This window comes from Triplophysa rosa, linkage group LG8, assembly GCF_024868665.1.
Source record: "Triplophysa rosa linkage group LG8, Trosa_1v2, whole genome shotgun sequence".
In the NCBI taxonomy this organism is placed as follows: Eukaryota; Metazoa; Chordata; class Actinopteri; order Cypriniformes; family Nemacheilidae; genus Triplophysa; species Triplophysa rosa.
The window spans coordinates 7,577,765-7,602,207 of record NC_079897.1 but is presented as its reverse complement, the minus strand read 5'-3'; the positions used below and the strand labels follow the sequence as shown (position 1 = coordinate 7,602,207).

Here is a 24,443-nt window from a genome sequence, read left to right as displayed (position 1 = left end):
AGCCTCCTGGCCGAACGGACATACTCCAGGTTCTTATGATCCATCCAGACCAGGAAGGGCTGCGCTGCTCCCTCCAACCAGTTACGCCACTCACCCAGTGCTAGCTTGATTGCCAACAACTCTCTATTGCCGATGTCGTAATTGCGTTCCGCCGGGCTGAGGCTATGGGAGAAATAGGCACAGGGATGAACCTTCCCATCGTGAGCCGACCGCTGAGACAGGACAGCGCCTACTCCAACGCCTGAAGCGTCGACCTCGACAATGAACTGGCGGTCAGGGTCTGGAACAGATAAAACAGGAGCAGAGATAAAACGAGACTTAAGGTTATCAAAGGCAACCTGCGGATTCTGATTCCACCTGAACAATACTTTAGAGGAGGTCAACGCCGTAAGGGGTGCAGCAATCTGACCAAAGTTCCTAATGAAGCGCCGGTAAAAATTGGCGAACCCCAGGAACCGCTGCAATTCCCTATGGGAGTCGGGTACGGGCCACTTGGCGACTGCCTCAATCTTAGCGGGATCAGCTTGAATGCCCGTTGTGGATATTATGTGCCTCAGGAACGTCACGGACTCGGCATGGAACTCGCACTTCTCCGCTTTGACAAAGAGTCGATTCTCTAACAGGCGCTGAAGAACCCGTCTGACGTGTTGGGTGTGTACCTAGAGAGAGGAGGAAAAAATTAAGATATCATCCAGATACACAAAGACAAAATGATTGATCATGTCACCCAGAACGCTATTGACCAGGCCCTGGAAGACAGCTGGAGCATTGGTGAGACCAAAAGGAAGCACCAAATACTCATAGTGTCCCGTAGGTGTGTTAAATGCTGTCTTCCACTCATCTCCCTCTCGAATGCGGAGAAGGTGGTAGGCGTTGCGGAGGTCTAATTTAGTGAAGACCTTGCAAGAGATCAAAGGCAGAAGACATGAGAGGTAGGGGGTACCTATTCTTAACAGTAATGTCGTTCAACCCTCGATAATCAATGCATGGGAGCAGGGAGCCATCCTTCTTCTGTACGAAGAAGAAACCGGCGCCAGCGGGAGAGGAGGAGTGGCTAATGAGTCCAGACTGCAGAGAATCGCGAATATACTGGTCCATGGCCTCTCTCTCAGGACCGGACAGGGAGAACAAGCAACCCCTGGGAGGAGAAGTGCCGGGGAGGAGGTCGATGGCGCAGTCGTAGCGGTGATGAGGAGGGAGAGATACGGCCCGGGACTTGCTGAAGACCGCACCAAGGTCGTGGTATTCCACCGGGACAGAGGCCAGGTTGCCGGCTTCGACCTGAGGAGCACAAGAGACAGAGACAGGAGACAAGGCAGGACCAAGACAAGACACATGACAAGACAGAGACCATGAAAAGATAGTGTTATTAACCCAATCAACATGAGGACTGTGCTGTAGCAACCACGGATGCCCGAGGACAATAACATTGTTGGGGGACTCGAGTATGCACAGCACGATGTTCTCGTGATGATTACCAGAAATAAATAGACTTACACTAGGAGTGCAATGGGTGACAGTGAGGAGGTGAGCGCCACCCAACGACCAACCGGATACTGGACTCGAGAGAGGGACGGATGGTATCTGCCACCTCCGAGCCGTGACTGTATCGATGAAGTTGCCCTCGGCCCCCGAATCCACTAGGGCAAGACCGGAGCGTGTGACCCCCTGGAATTTCAGCTTGAAGGGTAGTCGGGTGTGGGAAAAAACGGCAGGAGGACAGAGAATTTTACCCATTAGTATCCTCCGATCTACTAGTGGGCGTTGGCCTTTACTGGGTATTTGATGGCAAAATGTCCTGGCTTCCCGCAATAAAGGCAGAGCCCCTGAGAGAGCCATTGTTGCTTCTCCATGGGTGTGAGGCGAAGTCGCCCCAATTGCATCGGCTCAGGGTCCCCCGGGACTGAAGGCAGTGGAGCGGGAGTTGAGGGGAGGGAAGGCTCCACGCGGCGCCAGGGATTATCCATTAGTCGCCATCTCCGGCGGGTCTCCATACGAGCCTCTATCCGTAGAGCAAGAGAGATGAGTCCTTCAGATCATCTGGAACCTCCATGACCGCCAACTCATCCGAGATGGCATCGCTGAGGCCCTCCAGGAACCGGGCTCGTAGGGCAGGAGCATTCCATTTGCAGGCAGCGCTGAGGGTCTGGAACTGGATGGAGTACTCAGTGATGGATGCACGACCCTGCTTCAGTCGAGAGAGTCTGGTGGCGGCCTCATCGCCGCGAACCGAGCAGTCGAACAACCTCTCCATCTCCTTCCGGAACTCTTCGAAGGACGCGCAGCAGGGTGATTTGGAATCCCACACTGACATTCCCCATTCCCGGGCCTGTCCGGCCAGGAGGGTGAGGACGAAGCTCACTTTAGCCGCTTCAGAAGTGTAGTGGCGGGGTTGTAGATTAAAGACTAGGGAGCATTGTGATAAAAATGCCCGGCAAGAGTTAGGGTCGCCGTGGTACACCGGAGGGCTGTTGACATGCGGCTCAGGTTCGCGGGTGGATCCCAACTGAAGTCGTGCCGCCTGAGCGGCAGTTTCGACCTGCACCGCCTGTAAACAGGCTGCAAGCTCGGAGACCTGGTTGTTCAACATCTGGACATCCTGTGCTGTCGTGTTGATCCGGTTGACTTGTTGTCCTAGTAAAAGCCCCTGCTGGGTCACAGCTACCCGAAGAGGATCTGAACCCGCTGAATCCATCTAGTGGTGCGATCGTTCTGTCAGGGCTGGACTGAAAACATACGGATTCAATAGCGGGTTAACAAAGTAATTTATTAGTCCAGAACACACAAAGTTTGTAAGAGGACGGATCTTTCCGGAGCCCTGGACGGTAGCGGCTGACTGCGAGGCCAACCGGGGAAACCCCGGTGTACGGCAGCATCAGCCGGAGTGGTGGGGAAGGTGTCCCTAGAGCCACGCGGTAGGCAGGATCAGAGGTTGGAGAGTTCCAGGGTAGATGGGGAGGAAACGACTGGCAGGCAGATGATCCAGCAGTAGCTGAGGCGTGGATGGCGCTGGAGAACCGGGAAAACAATCCTCGCAAAACTAACCCAAAAAAGGGAAAGGAAAAAAGCTAGGCAACCGAGTGTCGCCTGGGCAAAAAATAAAGAAACACAGGGTTACTCTGACTGGAAATAGTGATCTCTTCGGGGAGAAAATCCAAAACAATAATCCACACGAAAAAACGTCCTTCCACACGACAAAACAAGGCAGGACAAAAAACAAGATCAAGATCAAGATGGAACTTACTTTAAGCAAGACAAGATTTCGAGACAAGAGATGGGTACTGGGTGACTAACGTCAACGATCGCACAAGGGACAGTGAGAAGTGACGGTGACTTTAAAGGGGTGAGGTTGATAGACACCAGGTGATAACACTAAGGCTAATGAGGAGAGTATCAGTAGCGGCTGATGGGGAACACTAGACGCGGACAGCGAACACGTGAGATTGTCAGACAGCCTCCACGTGCTTGGACATTCACACACACACACACACACACACACATGGCGAGACAGACAACAAAACACGTGCTCACCCCGAAACCCAACACAGGGATGGTGTTGAATTCCCAGTGTTGACATTATTTTTACACTATATAGTAACAAAACAACACTACCTTTGTTTTTCTGCAAGACAGTGTGTATGTGAAACAAGAGTGTATTCTCAAATCAGGCCACGCCTCCACTGAATGACTGCAACCTGTCTGAAGGCCATTTTATTTTGCACAAGGACAAGAAGACAGCAGGTAAATCAGATGTTATTGTATGATTTAGCTAAATATAATTATTATTAAACCAAATGAATGCACGAAAAGCAGATTAAATGAACATAACTAATACGTCCAAATCCTAACAACGAGTGTTTTATTCCGAAGAAATGCTGGTTCAGGTGGAGTGCAGAGGAGACCCGGAATGGATCCGAATCTCGGCGAAAAACGACCGTGTAAATTCTGTAAATTCATTCTTCAAGGTAAGATTACACACTACTTTCGTTGTATTATAACAGGTATACTCACTTGATTGTCAAATTATATGAGCCTATGTCTACTAGGCCTATTCATGTTTCATGTTAAAGTATGTTACCTGTATGTGTTATGTGGTAATGTTAAAATTAATCTTCTTATTTGCATCTCTTACTTTGTATTTAACTACCATTTAAGTTCACTCTTATGTTATCTTATCTGAATGGTTAAACAATTATTCTTTTTTTGTGTTTTAATAAAATTTAAAAGTATCACTACCATTTGAAAATGGTAAACAAAAATGCATCGTTTCAATTTGTTGACATGACATTTAACTCTGTTTCTTTAATTTCTAAGTTTCATACAAGTTCCACTTGCCACCTGAAACCAATGTGCTCTTAAAAGATTGTGCAGGAGTTGATGTGATTTGCTGATGCTGATATTTTAGGTGAGTTTATGAGAACATTTAAGATTTTATTCCATATTTTGTACGGAAACTCACATGACTTGCTGCCAATCATCCCTAAGTCTTATTGCGGAATACTTGATAATAGCATCTTAAAGTTAGCAGGGATAGGAGTTTTTATTATTTTGAATATTGTTGAATGCTTATGCTATTTTATTGAGAGTCCACCTGTTTTTGATTTAAAGATTATGTCCTCCAAGCTTAGGCAGAGTTCTCTGGATCCTGATGGATGCCCTGAGTCATAATTTGGGTTCCGGGGTTAGCACATGTTTTGTTGTCTGTCTTGTCACGTGTGTGTGTGTGTGTGTGTGTGTGTGTGAATGCCCTAGCATGTGGAGGCTGCCTGACAATCTCACGTGTTCGCTGTCCGCGCGTCTAAGTGTTCCCCACCAGCCGCTACCGATTCTCTCCTCGTTAGCCTTAGTGTTATCACCTGGTGTCTATCAACCTCACCCCTTTAAAGTCACTAAGCGGGTTTCCATCACTCTGGTTTTATTCGCATTTTGAAGTTTCGCATCAGAAACGAGTGATGGAAACGCCAAATTTCGAATTAAAAACGCTTAATTCGCAAAACTTTTTTACGCTCGCTTGAGGTGGTTTTACATTTTTGCGAAAAAGGGTTAATGCGAATAATGAGAGATGGAAACGCATTTGCAGAATAAATTCCTCCAAAAAGTCACGTAATTGCACTATGAGATGGCGTAACCTGACTAACCAGAGTACTGATCTTGTTACACAGCATCAGAAATGTTGTTATGGTCATTCTTAAATGCCTGAGCAAAGTCGTCAAAAGTATTTCTGTAATTGCCTCTTAGAACTGTCACGACTGTGTTTCCCAAACAGCAGGCATCCACAAAAGCACCGCATTTATTGTGTTTCGTAATCGTCTGCTTGCGCAAGTATTATTCTATATGAAAATCATTATATTCAGTGGCTTCTCTTACTTTTCTTACTGATATTTAGTGGCAGTTTATTAGGAAGTGAAGGTTGACTATTTGGATGGAAACGGTGCTTATTCGAAAATGTTTTATGCGATATTCCAATTTTGCGCATAAGCTAAATTCGCAACTTTGGATGGAAACCCGGCCACTGACACTTCTCACTGTTCCTTGTGCGATCGTTGACGTTAGTCACTCAGTACCTATCTCCAGTATCTAGTCTTGTCTTGCTCAAAGTCATTTTGATCTTGATCTTGTTTTTTGCCCTGTCTTGTTTGGAATGACGTATTTTGTGTGAATTGTTGTTTTTGGATTCTCTCCCTGTAGAGATCTCAGTCCAGTTACAGTAACCTTGTGTTTCTTTATTTTTGCCCAGGCCATAATTCTTTTGCCTCTCTATTTTTTCTCCTCCCTTTTGGTTAGTTTTCACTGGGATTGTTTTCCCGGCTCTCCAGCGCCATCCACGCCTCTGTAACTATTGGACTATATACCTACCAGTCATTACCTTCCCGATCTACCCAGGAACTCTCCGACCACTGATCCCTGCCGTCTGCATGGCTCTAGGAACACCTCCCCCGCTTCGACCTACACGGATCTCCAGGGTTCGGGCCGGCCAACCACCTCTCGGCTCACTCCGGTGCAGATCTGGTCACTCTACCCTTGATCGGTCCGCCTTCCCTCTACCTCGGCTGATGCTGCCGTACGCTGGGGTTTCCCCCAGTTGGCCTCGCAGTTAGCCACTACCCTTCGGGGCTTCTGTAGGACAGTGCCACTTATGAACTTTCTCATCGTCTCACCTGTGTGTTCTTGACTAATAAATTACCTTGTTAGCCGCTATTGAATCTGTGTGTTTTCAGACCAGCCCTGACAAAACCTGTATACATTTCTTTGTTCTGCTAAACACAAAGGAAGATATTCGGAAGAATGTCAGTAACCAAACAGGTCTCATCCCCCATTGACTCCCATAGTATTTATTTTCCCTACTATGGCAGTAAATGGGGAATGAGATCTGTTTGGTAACTGACATTCTTCCAAATATCTTTCTCTGTGTTTAGCAGAACAAATTAAATTATACAGGTTTGGAACAATCTGTGTGTGAGATATAGGTGACAGAATACTGATGTTCATTTTATTTATGTAAATATACAGAGCAACTAGCACATCACTGTTATTTGATCACAGTTCAGTTCTATCTGTAACATTTCCTTTTGTTATGCTGTGTTAGGAGGATCCCACCATGTCTGGATATGCTATGCTGGTATACAAGTATGCAGTACATCAATGCACTTTCTCAGTAAGAACTGTTAAAATATTGAGTATATAAAATATTTATAGTGTGTGTATATTTAACGTTAATATATTTTTTTCTTTAATAGATTGACAATCTTTGGTAATATATAAGGCTCTCTTCGGAGATGACATCTCAGACAGAATTATGGGAAAAATGGAACCGTTTTACAGGAATATCCAAAATAATTGCTGACCATCAAAACCTATGAAATGTTGCACATGTTAACAACCTTTTATCTGGTCAGCAGCAGTCTGATTATGGTACGTATTCATAGATTTTTCAATGGTTTGAATTTAAATTGTATACTCATGGGTTGTGTGTGTGTTTATTCTGCTAGGATGGAACAGTGATGTGGAAGCTCTCTTGCTCCTTTATATCTTGCCTCAAACTGTAAACGGTGAAATTGCACAGATTTATGAAGGTACTTGTTTTTAGATTTGTTTTAGTCCGCAGTTAGTTTGTATGTTCTTGCATTGTCTCTCTCTTCTTTATGTACAGGTTGCTAAATATTTTGATACGTTGATTTTATCAGAAATATAGTAATATATTCTAATACTGTACAAGAATCGGTTAATTAACAATGAAGCAAGAATGCACTTTGTAATTTTAGAAACTTGTTTTAAGATTAACACATGTTGTAAAAATATGTAATTGTTTTGAAATATATATTGAAGCATTCTAAAATGTTACCAATCTTTAAGACTTGCACATGTGCTCCACTGTAATGACTAGAGCTGCTAGTCAACCAGCCACCCACCAGAGGGAGCCATCTCCATCTCCATCTCATCCCTACCTTGAATCCAGCGGAAGTATCTCAGCTCCAAACAGCTTTCGTTTATCAAGGCGAGATGTTAAAGGGTTACCAGGAACAGCTTAACAATTTAAGAGTTGCAAACGAAAATCTAATCCAATATGTTCGATCTCACCCACCTTCACCGGTAAGATTTGCACTTACTGATAAATTTGATGACTCAACACAAAGGTGTAGGGGATTCCTTCGCCAATGTAGAGTTTTTTTTCCAATCAAACGGAGGCATTCAGTCAGGATACTAAGAAATGTGTGTTTTTAATGACTCTATTTACCGGCAGGGACTTAGACTGGGCTTCTGCTGTTTGGGAGGATGATCAACGGGTACAAACCTCGTTTAGTCACTTCATTACCCAGATCCGAGAAGTCTTTGAATATCCGGAGGGAGGAAAAGATGTTTCTGTACAGTTGCTGCATTTACGCCAGGGTTAACGTTCTGTGGCTGAATTTGCAATCGAGTTCAGAACATTAGCGGCACCAAGTGGATGGGATGAAACAGCTCTTAAAACGGTGTTTCGCGAGGGACTCCACCAGAAACTACAGGCTGAGTTGGCATGTAAGGGCGAGGACGCCTCATTATCTGATTACATCACTTTGTCTGTCAAAATTGACAACCTACTCCGTAATTCACCATGTTTTACATCCAGACCACAATTCAAGTCCATAATCCCAAATCGAAATTATGAAAGTCTCGAACCTCAAGACCCCATGCAGATTAACTACGCTAGGGTCCCCACAGAAGAGCACCAACGCCGGTACAACGAAGGATTATGCTTCTATTGTGGGGAATCTGGACATATGCAACTTACTTGCCCGAATCGAAGGAGGAGAAACCAAGTTGTCAGGCCCAAAGTGAGTACAAAAGCAGTTTTGAGTACATCAAACAATTTTCCATACCTCTCAAGATCTCTTTTAATGGTCAAAATGAATCTGTTGCAGCGCTCATCGATTCCGGGTCTGAACTCAACTTAATTAACAAGGCTCTCGTAGACGAGCTTCGGATCCCCATCGTGCTTTGTATTCCAACCATTACTGTTACAGCCATCAATAATCACCCCATTGGTTCTGGCATTACCCATCAATCTGTCCCAGTCACACTGCAAGTTGGACTTTTTCACACTGAGACCATTACATTGTATGTTATCAACTCACCAAGGCATCCCCTCATCTTAGGCCATCCATGGTTAGCCACTCACGATCCTCTCATCTCCTGGAAACAGGGTGAGTTAAAACAATGGTCCAAAAACTGTCATTCTAACTGTCTGCATGTTACTATATCCATGCCTTGTCTAACTACCAGTATTGAAAGTCCTGAATGTCAAGTCGAATGTCATCGACCTTTTGCCAAACATGGCACCTTCCAGGAGTAAAGCATATCCTTTATCCCGTCCCGAAACCATGGCTATGGAAACGTACATCGAGGAGGCTCTAGCTTCAGGTTACATTCAGACTTCGACCTCCCCTGATGGAGGCCTCCATCCATGCATCGACTATAGGGGTCTGAATATGGTCACTGTCAAGTATCGCTATCCTCTTCCCCTTGTCCCGTCGGCTCTGGAATAATTACGTGAAGCATGTATCTACACAAAGCTTGATCTAAGAAGTGCATACAACTTGATTCGAATCAGAGAGGGTGACGAATGGAAAACGGCGTTCATCACCACACGAGGACATTATGAATACCGTGTCATGCCCTTTGGACTAGCTAATGCTCCAGCGGCGTTCCAGGCGTTTGTGAATGAAATATTCAGAGATCTCCTAAACAAGTGTGTAATTGCTTACATCGATGACATTCTCGTATACTCCCAGGACAGCACATCAACGATGTCAAGATGGTACTTTCACGTCTCAAAGAACACCAATTGTATGTGAAGGCCGAAAAGTGTGAGTTTCATACTACCCAAACCCCCTTCCTTGAATATATTGTCAGCCGTAAGGGCGTAGAAATGGACAATTCCAAGATCAAAGCAGTAACTGAGTGGCCCCAGACCTTCCAGTGTAAAGGATTTACAACGCTTCTTAGGGTTTGCAAATTTTTACAGACGCTTTATACGCAATTACAGTACCACATCTGCCCCACTGACGTCCCTACTCAAAGGTAAACCTTCCAAGTTACACTGGTCAAATCCTGCACAAAGGGCTTTTGACTCTCTCAAGACAAGTTCCACGACTGCTCCCATCCTTCAGCATCCAGATCCCCAATTACCATTTGTGGTGGAGGTAGATGCATCGGACTGTGGCATTGGTGCTGTACTGTCTCAACGCCATGGTAACCCTGGTAAATTACACACATGTGCATTTTTCTCACGAAAACTTAACTCAGCGGAAGGAAACTATGATGTAGGTAACAAAGAACGACTCTCCATGAAGGCTGCTTTAGAGGAATGGCGCCACTGGCTAGAAGGATCAGTCCACCCTTTCCAAATAATAACTGATCACAAGAACATCGAATACATCAAGGCAGCCAAAAGACTCAATTCACGTCAAGCCCGTTGGTCACTTTTCTTCACTAGGTTCCAGTTTTCTGTCACCTATCCCCAGGTAGTAAAAATAGCAAAGCAGACACACTATCTCGACGCCATGACCCTTTCCAGACTACACATCAGGATGAACCTATTCTTCCCCCATCTGTCATCATAGCCCCAATCAGTTGGGACATCATGGAAGAGATCCAACGTGCGTTAGTTACAGAACCAGCTCCACAGGAATGCCCTCCTTCCAAACATTACGTACCTCAAGTGTTACGTCAAAGATCCATCCAATGGGTCCATGTTTCGCTTAGTGCGGGCCATCCAGGAATCCAAAGAACTATCTCTTTAGTGCGCAATTCGTTCTGGTGGCCATCCCTCATCAAGGATGTTACTGATGATGTAAAGTCATGCAGCATGTGTGCTCAGTCTAAGACACCAAGAGAACTACCAGCCGGACTACTGCAACCTCTACCCATCCCTCAAAGACCTTGGTCCCACCTGTCCATCGATTTTATGACTGATTTGCCTAACTCCAATGGACATTCCCCGATCTGCCTCGTCATTGACCGATTCTCCAAGTCATGCAGGCTCATTCCCATGAAAGGAGTACCCAGTGCCATGGAAACTGCTAATGCCTTATTCCATCGAGTTTTCAGAATTTATGGCTTGCCAGAGGACATTGTATCGGATCGAGGGCCTTCTGCAAACAATTGGAAATAAATGTGAGTCTTACTTCTGGATACCATCCTCAAGCCAATGGACAGGTGGAATGGCTAAATCACGAAATAGGTAGATATCGTCTTGGTTACGGATGTAACCTCGGTTCCCTGATGGAGGGAACGAGACGTTGTGTCGAACCGACAGAATGGGGTTTGTCTTGAGAACCTATCATCTTCTGAGTATTTAGAAAAGGCCAATGAAAATTGGCGAATGAAATTTGCATGCCGGGCTCCTCCCCGGATGTCCGGGTATAAGAGGGAAGCCGGCGTGATCATTCATTCACCTTTGGTCTGAGGAGCCTAAGCATCCTCCCCCGACCGCTGGGGTGGGCGGCCAGTGTTGTGGCATGAGGGACACAACGTCTCGTTCCCTCCATAAGGGAACCGAGGTTACATCCGTAACCAAGACGTTCCCTTTCTGTCGGTCTCTCAACGTTGTGTCGAACCGACAGAATGGGGTTCCTATGGAAGACGCCACAGCACTGAGCCGCGTCACAATCTCTGCGGAGCGACGTTGACTGGCCTGGGCGAGTCAGACGAACACGCTAGCGCAAAATTATGACCTTCCAGTGGAGAGGAAGGGGGACCCAGAGCTTTCCACAAAAAGTTGGGAAGCCCCCTAACGCCGGCCGTCACGGGCGGAGGCCTGATTCTCTAAATGGCGAGATGCCGCCCGGCACCGTACGGGCCACTGTGTAAGCATTATTCCCCCCTGGGGGGGAAAAACGCTGCAGAGGCCACTACCTACCGTAGGGAGGAATTAGTGGAGACACCACATGGTCTCACCATAAGGGGAGAACTCATGGGAGGAATGTGCGGACTGCAGGAGTTAACCGCAAGGTGGGAGTCCACATGGGGAGGTCATGGGTTGCCAAGGTGGGAACCATTCATGAGGATACATCAGACGGAACAGCCCACGGAGGGGGGGTTACCACGTCTGGAGCACTAGGTCCGGTTAGAGCTATGTGGGAGATAACTCAACTGTTCCCCGGCCTAAGGGAGCAGGGCTGCTCTGCCCAGCCTGTCCCCTGGAAGGGTGCTTAGTGATGGATGGAATGCCTGTTCTTTACCCGAGGGGAAAGAAGTGAGGCGGGATCGCCACTGCTCCCCCGGAGGGGGAAGGGCTTCCGCAGGCGTATGCCCTACCGGCTGCCGGTCCCACACCTTGCCAGGATGCGGGCTGACACCGGTTCCGCGCGTAGGTAGTAGAACCTCACGGAGTTGTTAGGCATAGCTCAACCCGCAGCTCCGCAGATGTCTGCCAGAGAGGCGCCCTGAGCCAGCCACAAGGGGTGTGCCTCACCCCCAACGGGTAGGAAAAAAAGATCGGTATGCCCTAACGAGGGCATCCACGATCCAGTGCGCCAGCCTCTGTTTGGAGACAGCCCTCCTGCTGACCTCCGAAACAGACAAAGAGCTGCTCAGAGCTTCTGGGCTCTGCGTGCGGTCCAAGCAGAGGCGCCGTGCGCGTACTGGACAAGCACGGATAGGTTGGGTCTTCCTCCCCGGTGGGGAGCGCCTGCAGGTTCACCACCTGGTCTCTCGGGAGAGTGGTGGGAACCTTGGGCACGTAGCCGGGGCGGGGTCTCAAGATAACGTGAGAATCCCGGCCCCAAGTTCTAGGCAATCTGCGGACACGGAGAGTGCTTGTAGATCCCCTACCCTCTTGGAGGTGAGCGCAATGCGGAACACCGTCTTTATCAAGACTGAGAAAGAGCGGTAACCCCAAAAGGCTAGAAGGGAGCGGGGCCTCTTGAGGCCCGCCACCTAGGTCGCAAGAGGGTACGGAGCGCGGAAAGGTGGTCACCCTCTCGCGCCCCTTAGGAACCTAATGACCAGGCCGTGCTGTCCCAGAGGCTACCCAGCACTTGGGTCATGATGAGCGGCCGTAGCGGCTACATACATTCCCAGTGTGGAGGGGGAGAGGTTACTCCCCCGCTCTCTTGAGGACGGGACAGCTCGTACCCGACCGAGCAACTCCGCGGGTCTTCTCGGTGAGAAGAGCACCAGGACGAGAAGAGGCGCCATCTATGGGCGTATAGCCGCCCAGTGGCCGAAGCCCTTAGCCTGAGTGACGTCCCAACCGGACTGGGGGTGGGTCACTCAGGATCTCCTCGTCCCGTCCAGACATGGAGACCAGATTTTGCCTGGGATGCCGTAACGTGCCCCTTCCCCTGGGGAAGCTGTCCGCCAGGGGGAGCGGCCAGGGGGGAGTTGTTGTCAGAGCCTCAGCTCCGAGAACCAAGTCCTGGTAAGGCCGAAGGGGCGTAACTAGTACCACTTGATGCTCCTCTTCCCTGGCCTTGCACAGGCCATGTGCAATGAGGCTCACTGGGGGGAAGCGTACTTCCGCTTGTCCCGCGGCCAGCTGTGCACAAGGGCATCCGTGCCGAGGGTCCTCGGACAGGGAGTACCCAAGCGGACAATGGGAGGAGTTCGGGGAGGCAACAGGACCACCTGTGCCTGGCCAAACTGCCCCCAAATGAGCCGGCTGCGCGGGGAGGGAGTCGCCACTCTCCGCAAGGCGTCAACTGACGAGAGAGCACATCGGCTGTCTGGTTCAGGACGCCTGGGATGTGTGTGGCTCGCAGGGAGCTGATCACCTGCTGACTCCAGAGGAGGAGGCGTCGGGCGAGTCATGTTAGCTGCTGTGAGTGAAGAATACGCCACAGCAGCTGTGCTGTCCGACCGGACCAGCACGTGCTTCCCTGCACGAGAGGAAGTCCCTCAATGCAAGTAGCACAACCCACAACTCTAGGCAGTTGAATGCCAACGCAGGCGGGGGCCCGTCCACCGCCCCGACACTGCTTGCCCGTTGCACACGGCACCCCTTAGGGTGTGTCGGCAGAAAAGCGTGTGACCAACGCCTGCTGCCGGTGTGCCACGCTCTCCAAGGAACTTGACTCTGCCGCCAGTGTTGGAGCGGTCGTATATGCATCGACCCGAGGGGGGGCCACCCCCGCCGAGGATGCCATGAATCCCAGGAGCCTCCTGTTACAGGGGGACCGCTGACTGTCTGATCTCAGGCAGTTCAACACTGACCGGGCGCGCTAGTCCTCGCGCCCCCCCCTGGGGGTGAGCGGGGCCGCCCGTGAGGACAGAGTCGAGTTCCATACCGAGAAAGAGGATGCTCTGCACCGGGGAGAGCTTGCTCTTATCTCAGTTGACCTGTGGCCCCACCGATCTAGGTGCCGGAGCACCAGGTCCCTGTGTGTACACCACAGATCTCGAGAGTGTGCCCAAACTTGAGCCAGTCGTCGAGATAGTTAGTACCCGCACACCTCCTTCCCAACGGGGAAGGAGGGCGGCTTCCACGACCTTCGTAAAGACTCGTGGAGACAGGGACAGACCGAAGGGGAGGACCCTGTACTGATATGCCCGTCCCTCGAACGCGAACCGTCGGAACGGCCGATGTCGAGGGAGGATCGAGACATGAAGTACGCGTCCTAGGTCGATTGCCATGAACCAGTCCTGACGCCTGACGGACGCCAGGATGCGCTTCTGCGTGACCATCCTGAAAGGCAGCTAGTGTAGGTGCCTGTTCAGAACACACAGACCCAAGATAGGGCGCAACCCTCCGCCTTTCTTAGGGACAATGAAGTACGGGCTGTAAAACCCGCTGAACACCTCGGCCGGTGGGACGGGCTCGATCGCTCCCTTCACCAGAAGGGAGGCGACCTCCGCCCGAAGTACGGGGGCATCCCTGCCTCTGCCTGAGGTAAAAGGACGTCCCGGAACTTGGGCGGACGTGTAGCGAACTGAATCGCGTAGCCGAGACGGATCGTCTTCCTCAGCCAGCCTGACAGTCTGGGGGCTCCCAGAACTGTGACAGGGGGACTAGAGGTTGATCTGCTTCATCGCCCCCGCGGAGGGTGGTTCGATGGCTAGCAGTACGGATTCCTTGCCAGGGGAGGCCCCCCGGGGAGGAGATCGGCTCTGCCATATTTCCTGCCTGGCGACTGCGCAGCTCAACGCACTGTCTGACTGAGAGTGCTGAGGGCTGGTGTTTATACTCGACATTGCGCTTTGCCATGACGCAACGTCGAGTTTGCCGTTCACCGTCGTGCAGAGGGTGAGAGCGGCTGAGGTAACCCAGAGAGAGAGGAAACTCTCCTTTTTGAGAGTAAGTGGGCGCCAGCCCCCCAGAGGGGGCCAGCAGATGGAGGGACGGGGCAGGAACCGTCCCTATCCGACCTACCAGCGCTGTGGCTGGGGTCGGGCCCAATGGTAGCCTCGATCCCCCTGAGGTGATCCCATGACAGCCGCTGCCCGCGGCTGCTGATGGGGCGATGGTCTCCTCTTCGCTGTCTCCTCCAGGTCACTGGAGGGCGTTGAAGAGGACCAGGGCTGCTGGGAAGCAGACAGTGCACGGGACTCGACGGCCGAGGCGGCCGAGTCGCGGCACGGAGGACTGCTTCTTTACTGTCGAGAACCCTCCGGGGGAGGCAGCGTGCGGGTCTCGCCCCCCCGACGGGCGGGGGGTGAGCGGGGCCGCTGCGACTCGACAGTAACACCAACCAGCCCCCCCTTGCGAGACGGGTGCGTCGAGAAAGCGGACCTTCTCAGCGTTACTCATCTGCGCAAGGATCGGCCAGAGGAGTTTCTCATGGACCACAAGTGTGGACATCGTCCGACCCAGGGCCCGCGTGGTCACCTTGGTCGCCCGTAGAGCGAGGTCGGTGGCGGCGCGGAGTTCCTGCATAAGCGCTGGGTCGGTCTTACCCTCGTGGAGCTCTCTCAACGCCCTGGCCTGGCAGGAGCCATAGCGTGGAGAGAGGAGGCAGCCTGGTCCGCCGCAATGTAAGCTCTCGACACCAGAGATGCCGAGACACCACATGCTTTGGACGGGAGTCTAGGTCGAGCCCCCCCAGGTGGCCGCCACCTACGGGCACGAGTGCACCGCGGCGGCATACTCCACCTGGGGGACATCGACGTATCCTCTAGCTGTCTCAACCTCGAGGGAAGAGAGGGTGACGGAACTTTGTTTGACGTGAAACGTGCCGGAAAGGGGCGTTCCAGGTCTTACTAAGTTCCTCATGCACTTCCGGTAAACACGGCACTGGGGGCGGGCGCGGCTTGGAGCCGCGCTCAAACCCGAGGCGCCATGTAGCCAGCCGCGAGCGCCGGGAGAGGCAGTGCGGGCACTGCAACCCAACACTCACGGCGGCCCGGGAAAGCATGGCCGACATCTCGACATCCGCTTTTTCCTGGGCTCGACCCCCCGAGGGAGGGAGCCCGAGGAATCGTCGGAGTCGGATGGCAGTACGTCACCCCCCGATGCTGCAAGAGACATCTCATCATCACGCATCGTGTCCGAATACGTGATTGAGGAATAAGACGGCGGACCGTTTTTTTTGGGGAACGGTCAGACGAGCGAAACGAGGTGTGAACGGTCCGTGAGCCGTGGCTGGCGGATTATCGCTCACAGTAATCCTCATATCACCCTCGCTGCTTGCCATAGCGGACGGCAGGGCCGTAGTCCTGCCGCCACGGAACGGGGAGCAAACGAGGTGGTGGCTGAGTCCCGTGGGAACACAGCCACCTGTGACGCAACGTCTGAATCGTCACCGCCCGCAGTGCGGGCAGGACGTATCCACAACGTCTGCCCCAGCGTACTGGAAGCAGGCATTGTGTCCGTCCCCCTCCTCGATGAGTGTGTTGCACCCATGAGAACAGCGGGACAAGCCACGCTGGAGAAATTTGCTCTTTTAGAAAAGGAAATTTGCTCGAACACCTCCGGAACTGCCGAGACGCCCAGGGGAGAGTCACTGCAGGAAGGGACCGTCCGCTGTCCACGTCGTAGATTCCAGCAGAAAAATGATCACCCAAGATCGTAGAGAAGCTCATCAGATGCGTAGGCTCTGAAGAACAAAAGGTGAATGAATGAGCACGCCGGCTTCCCTCTTATACCCGGACATCCGGGGAGGAGCCCGGCATGCAAATTTCATTCGCCAATTTTCATTGGCCTTTTCTAAATACTCAGAAGATGATAGGTTCTCAAGACAAACCCCATTCTGTCGGTTCGACACAACGTCGAGAGACCGACAGAAAGGGAACTAAGGTCATACTGTAGTCGTGAACAGCAGAAGTGGACAGACTTTCTTCCCTGGGCCGAATACGCACAGAACTCCCTCATTCATGCCTCTACCGGACTCACTACCTTTCAGTGTGTGCTGGGCTATCAGCCCCCAATGTTCCCTTGGTCAGGTGACCCCTCTTCGGTGCCAGCGGTGGATGATTGGATATGTCGGAGTGAACAGGTCTGGGACAGCGCTCGTGTGAGACTGCAGCGGGCTATCAGGGCTCAACGCATTCAGTCTGATCGTCGGAGGCGTCCCCACCCCAACTACCAGCCGGGTCAGAGAGTATGGTTGTCCACATGGGATCTTAAATTGAGGCTACCCTGCAGGAAGCTCAACCCAAGGTATGTTGGACCATTAAAAATTATACGCCAAATTAATCCTGTCACATACCGCCTTGAGCTTCCTGCTAATTACCATATCTCACCATCCTTTCATGTGTCACTGCTGAAACCGGTCCACCAGGCACCTGGTCCCGGAGCCACGAACCCTGAACCTCCTCCACCCCTGGAGGTAGATGGTCGACCTGCCTACTTGGTCAAGGAAGTCTTGGACTCACGTCATAGAGGGGGCCAGATGCAGTATCTGGTGGATTGGGAGGGCTATCAACCAGAGGAGAGATCTTGGGTAGCCGCAAAAGACATTTTAGACCCATCCTTAATTCATGACTTTCACCAAGGCCACCCCAATCATCCTGCACCGCGACCGAGGGGACGTCCCAGCAAGAAAACACCGGGAGGTGTTCGTAGAGCGGGGGGTTCTGTAATGACTAGGGCTGCTAGTCAACCAGCCTCCCACCAGAGGGAGCCATCTCTGGAATTCTAGGATGGACTTTCATGCCACGCCCTCACTTCCTGTGTCGGCCATATTTAAACAAACCATGCCAGCCACATGTTGCGAAGTATTGCCAGTTATACCCTTACTGCCTTACCAAGCATTTATACTACTTTGATTACCTGTTATGACCATTGTGCTTGCTATTGGATTTATGTTTATTGGATTACTGCTACTGCTTTGTTTACCTGATTGGATTGACCCTTTGTTACTGATTTACTGCCTGTTTATCGACCACGGATCTTCTTACTGGATTGTATTAAGATTACCCTTTATTAAACATCTGCATATGGATTCTAACACTGCCTCTATGTCGACTCCATTACACCCACATACCTTTAAGGAAGGGAAACCTTTGTGTTAAATGACACCTGGAATATCTGAATAAAAACACTCTTTAAAATGTTTTGCCATGTACACGCAGGTGGGGATGAGCATTGATATGCTCATTGAGCGAGTTGGATTGACCCAGACTTTCCTTCTCTACGTTGGGGAAATGTAGCATCCGTGCTCTACATCATCCTGGACCAGAAAAGAGTCCCCTGCATGATCCAGGCCCCTGCTGCAGCCTTGGACAAACTCTTCAAGGCACTTTTTGTCTTTGCTGTGTCTTATGGTGAGGCCTTGTTCAACTTCTACACATTTATTCAAACAACCGTGCATGGAATTGAAGTCCAATGGGTCAAGAAAACTAAAGTGAGAATGCATAACTGAGGTTCAACCTTATTTCAGAATATTTAGTGCAATGGAAGAACTTGTCATCCTCATGATCATGCAATGACCCTGTTCTTAATTCTCCTTGGCCTAAATGGTATTTAGGCCTTGTGTAATACTCACTGGACTTTGTATTCTTTACTGTATTAACAAGGTATAGATTATTGTTTTAGTTTTTATTTTGAAAGATTTCAGTTTGCACCTGTTAATGAAATCTCAGATTGCAGTCTGGAAGGAAATTAAGTTTTAACTAAAACTTTGAGCGTGTCATCTTTTTCTACTATATCTTGGGTTGAAAACTATGGAACTGAATACCTGAATACTGTTTGCTTTGCTGTTGAAAATGAAATGTCTGATTTCAGTAAAATGATCAGTATTCTTGTAAAGAATAAGCAAGCATTTTTAGTCAGTTTCGTAACTGCGGTGTATTTAAGTATGTATTGAGGTTGTTGCTATTTTTACCATTTTCTTTTTTGAGTGTATGATTATAGACCTAATGGACAGTGTTTATATTATTGTGATGAGCGATTGAGATATTGTAGTTTTTTAATATGCAGTAAATTATGTATTTGATTGTGAATGTTAAATCTGGTGTACTTCAATAAAAAGAGGTTTTGCAGTAGTTGCCATCATTTGTCCTTTTTGCAATCAGTTGAGTATTAACAGAAATACTATTTAAAGCAACGGAAGTACTGCAAATAATTAGTATTTTGTATTTTTAACACTGTATTTGTAAGCCAACACCAGTGTAGTGCAAAAATAACATTGAATAGTGTTGAGGTGGTTTTACATTTAACAACACTTCGTGTTAAAGTTACATTAATTGGGTGTAAAAAAGTGAACACTATCAAAAGTGTAACATTTACAACCCATAGTGTGGACACATATAGACACTTTTTCCGGTGTAAAATGTGACACTGTGGGTGTTCCTTTTACACCGGCAATTTTGCTGTGTATGTGCTTTTTGGAACATCAACATTTTGGGTCCTCTTCACTTCTATCGATAAACCCACAGCGCAATATAAACATAGTTGGTTACATTCAGCTGAAGTGAAAGTCTTCATTGTGTAATAATGTGTTCTTAGAGCAAGAGTCATAACAAGAGTTTCTTGTCAGCTGTCAGACAGTTTTTGTGTTTTTAATTTAAATGTCAAAATAGGGAAAACACTGTATGGTGAATACCTGAAATTAAAAGAGATTTTGAATTCATTTACAGTACATATTAAAGCACCTCTTACACTTGAAGTGAGACATGAATCTTGGATTGAAGAACCGATCCAAAAACTAGTAAGTTTCTTCCTGTCCTTCTGGTAATTTTTATGTGTATTAAAGCACTGAGCCGTTTTGGTGTATGGTTACCCCAAGTGGTTGATAAGCGCAATTGTCTGATATGTGTGTCTTAAATACTGTCGCAAAGTTTCCTGGTTGTCAGCTCAATATACGTGAATTTGTTTACAAAGCTGATGTAACCGCGTACCCAGATACGTCGTTTTGAAACTATGTCCACCGATCAGGTAAAGTCGCCCGTGTTACCATATGTTCTTCAGATATCATTACGAAGTTGTATGTATTGTTACTCCATAATTTACTACTATAATGACAACAACTCGCGACCAGGTGTTGTGTTTTGTGTAATAACTACACTCAACTCGCTATGAAAACAGCGCATAGCATATAATTATACATAACAATAACATTAGCCTACTCAACGACTGAACTGTTCAACAATTACGTGCATAACTGGTCTGAACTACGGAATCTGCACATTTTTACCACAAAATGTTTATTGTGGTTTGGTAGTCTTCGTTTACATGCATTACACAAATTTGTGACGAGAAACAACATGCTAGCTATCGACACTGGGGCAGCAAAATGTTATCTCTCAGCTACCTTACGGTTATAAATTGTGAACCGGTGGTGTGCCAATGAACAACCTGAACACATCCTAATAACAAATAAGCTCAAAAGTACAGGAGTGTAAGAAAAATGTACATATAACACTTACAAATCCAGTAGCAGGACCGCTAGGTCTCCATCAGGTTTGCAACCCATTGCGCCTCTTTCAGCTCGCATCACCGAGTGTAAGCCCATCCGATATGGATTCGTTATCGGGCTAGTGTCTGATCACTCTCTCTCTTTCTTTTCTTCGCTTCCGCTGACAAAACCCTCTTTGGTTTTTTGCTGGCTCTGCCATGGTGATATTTTGGAGACTTGCGTTGAACTAGATGGTCTCGTCTTATTGTTAAATGTTGGCTAACTTCACCCAGGCTATGAGTAAAATGTGATGTATGCTGTAAAGCAGGTGATGGGTGGGGCTTGTGAACCTACCCGCAAACCAAAGTTACAAGTGTGATTTCAGCCGATAGAGGGCTGCTTAGGTAGAAGCGGCAGTAAAATTTGTCCAGTTAAGAGTACCACTAAAATACTAAAAATACTACCACTAAAATAATTTTAGAGAGATTATTTTAAGGTCGAAAAACGGCTCGTTGTTGCTTTAATTCTTATCCTTATTGCTACAAAACAATGAAACCACACCCACAGCACTAATAAAATGAAAACAAGAAAAGAAAAAGAGCAAAACAGGTTGGGTTATATTTAAGTCCTTTCACTTCACTTCAATCTGTCCACACAGCGAGCAAGGCTCCGCTGGGTTGTTGGCTATAAACGCAGCTGTCTTGTCCCCAGCTCAAAGAAAATGATGAGGGCCAAAGTAATTCATTAAAACTGCTGGAAGATGGCCTGCCGCAGGCCGTTCTAATTAAAACATCATAAAAACTGGATTAAATACAAAGACTCTGGGTAATCTAGTGTGTGATAATGTGATACCATTGAACAGATTGGCATGATGCTGAGTAAACAAAGCACCGGGGAGAGATTTGAGACTTAAGAGTGAGGATTTATCTTTCCTATGTGCCCTTACACTTATAAGCATTTCATTAGTGGACTTTTTTTACCTTGGATCCTCCGATGAATGCAGAAGTCTTGACGGCTTCAGCATGAGAGTCATAAACGTGAGGGTAGCAGATGCGTTCGTATTCTCTGTGACGGACTAACACTGGGGAACTGCGTGCATTCAGCAAGGCCTGCTCTCTATATACAAACACACATAAACACAGAGTTACTTCTCAACAGCATTCAATCAGCATGTGAGAACTATTAAAATCATAAATGCATTTGGCCTTGGGCTAAACCAAGTAGTACATATATATGATCGGATGCTTCAACAGTCTACCATCTGCGATCTGATTGGCTGGCTTTAAGGAGTAGGGGTGAACATGGTTATTTCGGTCCACACCACAGATCATTAATGCATATAACATAAAGAGGTTTGGCAAACAGAGAATCTAAATGTTGCAGGCGGATGTTTTGGTTAAAAATAAAACAAACAAAACTACATGCATACTTATGAATATGGCATCATATCCATTCACATGTTTTCACCTAAACTGCAGAGCAAAAGCAGACTTCATATCGAGTGTGTGACCAGGCCTGTGAGTATAAAATGTCTAAGCAGTCTGATCTGTGTGTATTAGTCATCAGCTCTGCTGTTAAAACATACATGTGATCAGGGCTTCACACAGACCCAAAAGCTCAGCTCGCGAGTGACCCTTGAGCTCTGCAGATTACATTACGCACTCTAAGGTGACATAAAAGATTGTCCGTTCCGGCTCGTGCCTGAGTCAGTCTTTTAATGAAACAGTGGCATTACAGTGTTTGAGAGACGCTTCCTACCTCAAACTAAAAGACAATACTTTAACATGCACAACGGGTGCCACTGTAACTCCACGCCAGCAGAGGGAGCCCTCTCCCGAGTATTGACTGGCTACCGCTCTCAGGCGTCCTGTCAGTTGGTAATACCTAGAATTTTAAAATCAAGTGCAGGTGGTAGATCCTTTTCCTATCTAGCGCCTAAACTTTGGAATAGTCTTCCCTGCACTGTCCGGGAGGCAGACACACTCTGTCAGTTTAAATCTAGACTAAAAACGCATCTTTTTAATCTTGCATACACTACTCTTCCATAATATAAATCTATAAGAACGAAGATAAATCTCTCTTATGCTATTTTATATTATAAAATCCCTGTTATGTTATTTTATATGATAAACATAAATATTAATAATATAAAAGAATGTAAAATTAACCTATTTATTCGTCAACTACCCGTATAACCAATATCCTGTGCTGTGATCAAAAAATAAAATGTTAAATATAACAGGGCTGCATTTCCCGATAATGTTGTCTCTTAGCGTGCTACGAAGACTCTAAAGGTACACCTTAACTCAAGTTATATACCTTTTCTAGGCGTATAGCCTACTTACTGAACTATACCTTAAGAGGTTACTTTCTTACGTCCCACGTTACCAGGTGCTGTCCATGGTGGTGGTGCTGAATTATTATCGATCGTTCGACAATCAATTATTTACTCTATACAGGTACTGCTTCACTGTGTTATGTGAGGTAGTGAGGTTCTTTATAAAATAAGCACTTTAGAAATAGTTGAAGTTGCATTTATTAGGACTCATAGGATAAAAATAAACCAAGTTGCAAACTCAATCCAACCATCGATATTATTTAATTTTGAAATGAGTGTGCGAACCAGCAATCTCATGCCCAAATGTATTAACCCCGCTACACTGGCAGTATGGTCATATCAAAGGTTCTCAAACTGTGGGTCGGAGGGTCACGCAAAGCTACTTGCTGTTGCGATGCATTAAAAAAGTTTATTCCAGTAACTTACAATTACTTGTAAAGTTCACACGTTTATTGCTTGGACACTGGATGCGCAAGCGGCGCATTTACAGCGCGAAGCATGTAGCTTATGGCCGCGTTTATTAAAACATTAAAATATAATCAACATTATTAATCACACTTACAATATCAAGGGGAATGAGATAAACAAGTATGCTATTATTGTGCAGCCCTACAATGAGATATTTTGATATTGAAATTAAACATATTCATTCATGACAAGAAAAATAAAAAGTAAAGGGAGTGAATGTGTGTTGTTTCCTATTTAAAATGTGTGCCATGAGATAGCCTACCTTTGATTATACCTGTGTTTGGGAACCCCTTATTTATATGATCATATATGTTGCTATAGTGTATGTCAGTATTAAGTCAGTATTTACTCAACAAAAGCACAAAACCCGGAACATATTGAACAGCTATAGCAGGAAAAGAGAGCTGAATTTAGGGGCTTTGTATTTGCCAAAGTTAGACCAACACGATCCAAAAGCTATTTGCTGCCATGGCAGGTTAACTTTTCTATCATTATAATTGCAGCATAAATTGTAGCCAGGTTTTCACGGTTTAAATGCACTGAAATGCTCCGCAGATGGCGCCGTCTTTGATTTAGCCAAAAAAATGCCGTGTCGCTGCAGTTTGACTAAACTTTATACCGCAATCTTTCTCTTTAAATCTACTCAAAATTGTTTGGGTTTCCAGCTGATGCACCTTATTTAGATAATATCATTAAAAAGCTAACAACCACAAGTGTAAAGACAATTACATTCTTTGCATGAAAACACGTCAAATTCACATTAGAATTTTATTTGTAAAGACTGCGATGTAAAGAAGCTTTTTTCCACAGTGGCCACTAGCGGGGTGAACTCTTGCTCCAGACCAACCTTCCGAACGTATAACTTACAGAAGGTATACTTAACTAAGAAGGTTTCGGGAAACGCATATTAACGATAAGGTACAACTTAAGGTATAACTTAAGAACGACGCAGCGTTAAGAAGGTTTCGGGAAATGCGGCCCAGATCATTCACACTGTAAAACTAATCAGGACACCACACAACACAATTTGTTCATTGTCGATTTATTTTTTGTCGAATAATTTTTGTCCCCCCCTCTCTCGCTCTCTCTCTCTATCAGTGTCTCTTAATTTTGTGCATATTATGTTTTAATGTACTTGAATGCTGTATGTTTCAGGATAAGTTAAGAAGGTTAAGTTAACCACAGGTTAAGTGGGTCAAGGACCATGCAGACACGAACAGAGAACATCAGACTCAGAATATAAAATGCGCAGAAAATAAAACACAAGTAAAGGCCAAGACTCACAGACCAGCCACTAGGCAATGAATGGAAACATTGCTTGATTTAATGTAAATTTTAATGTCAGTTAATGACATTTATTAATGTAGTAAAGTTAGTAAACTATG

General features: G+C 47.3%; 1 protein-coding gene across 2 annotated transcripts in view; it reads right to left on the bottom strand.

Moving 5' to 3' along the window:
- The window catches only part of ascc3 (activating signal cointegrator 1 complex subunit 3), a 285,207-nt gene that overhangs the window by 114,034 nt on the left and 146,730 nt on the right, over positions 1-24,443 (bottom strand). For both annotated transcript variants that reach the window (XM_057340397.1, XM_057340398.1), the window contains one exon: positions 21,233-21,368. In XM_057340397.1, coding sequence (XP_057196380.1) covers positions 21,233-21,368 — 136 coding nt within the window. The remainder of the gene's footprint in view (positions 1-21,232; positions 21,369-24,443) is intronic.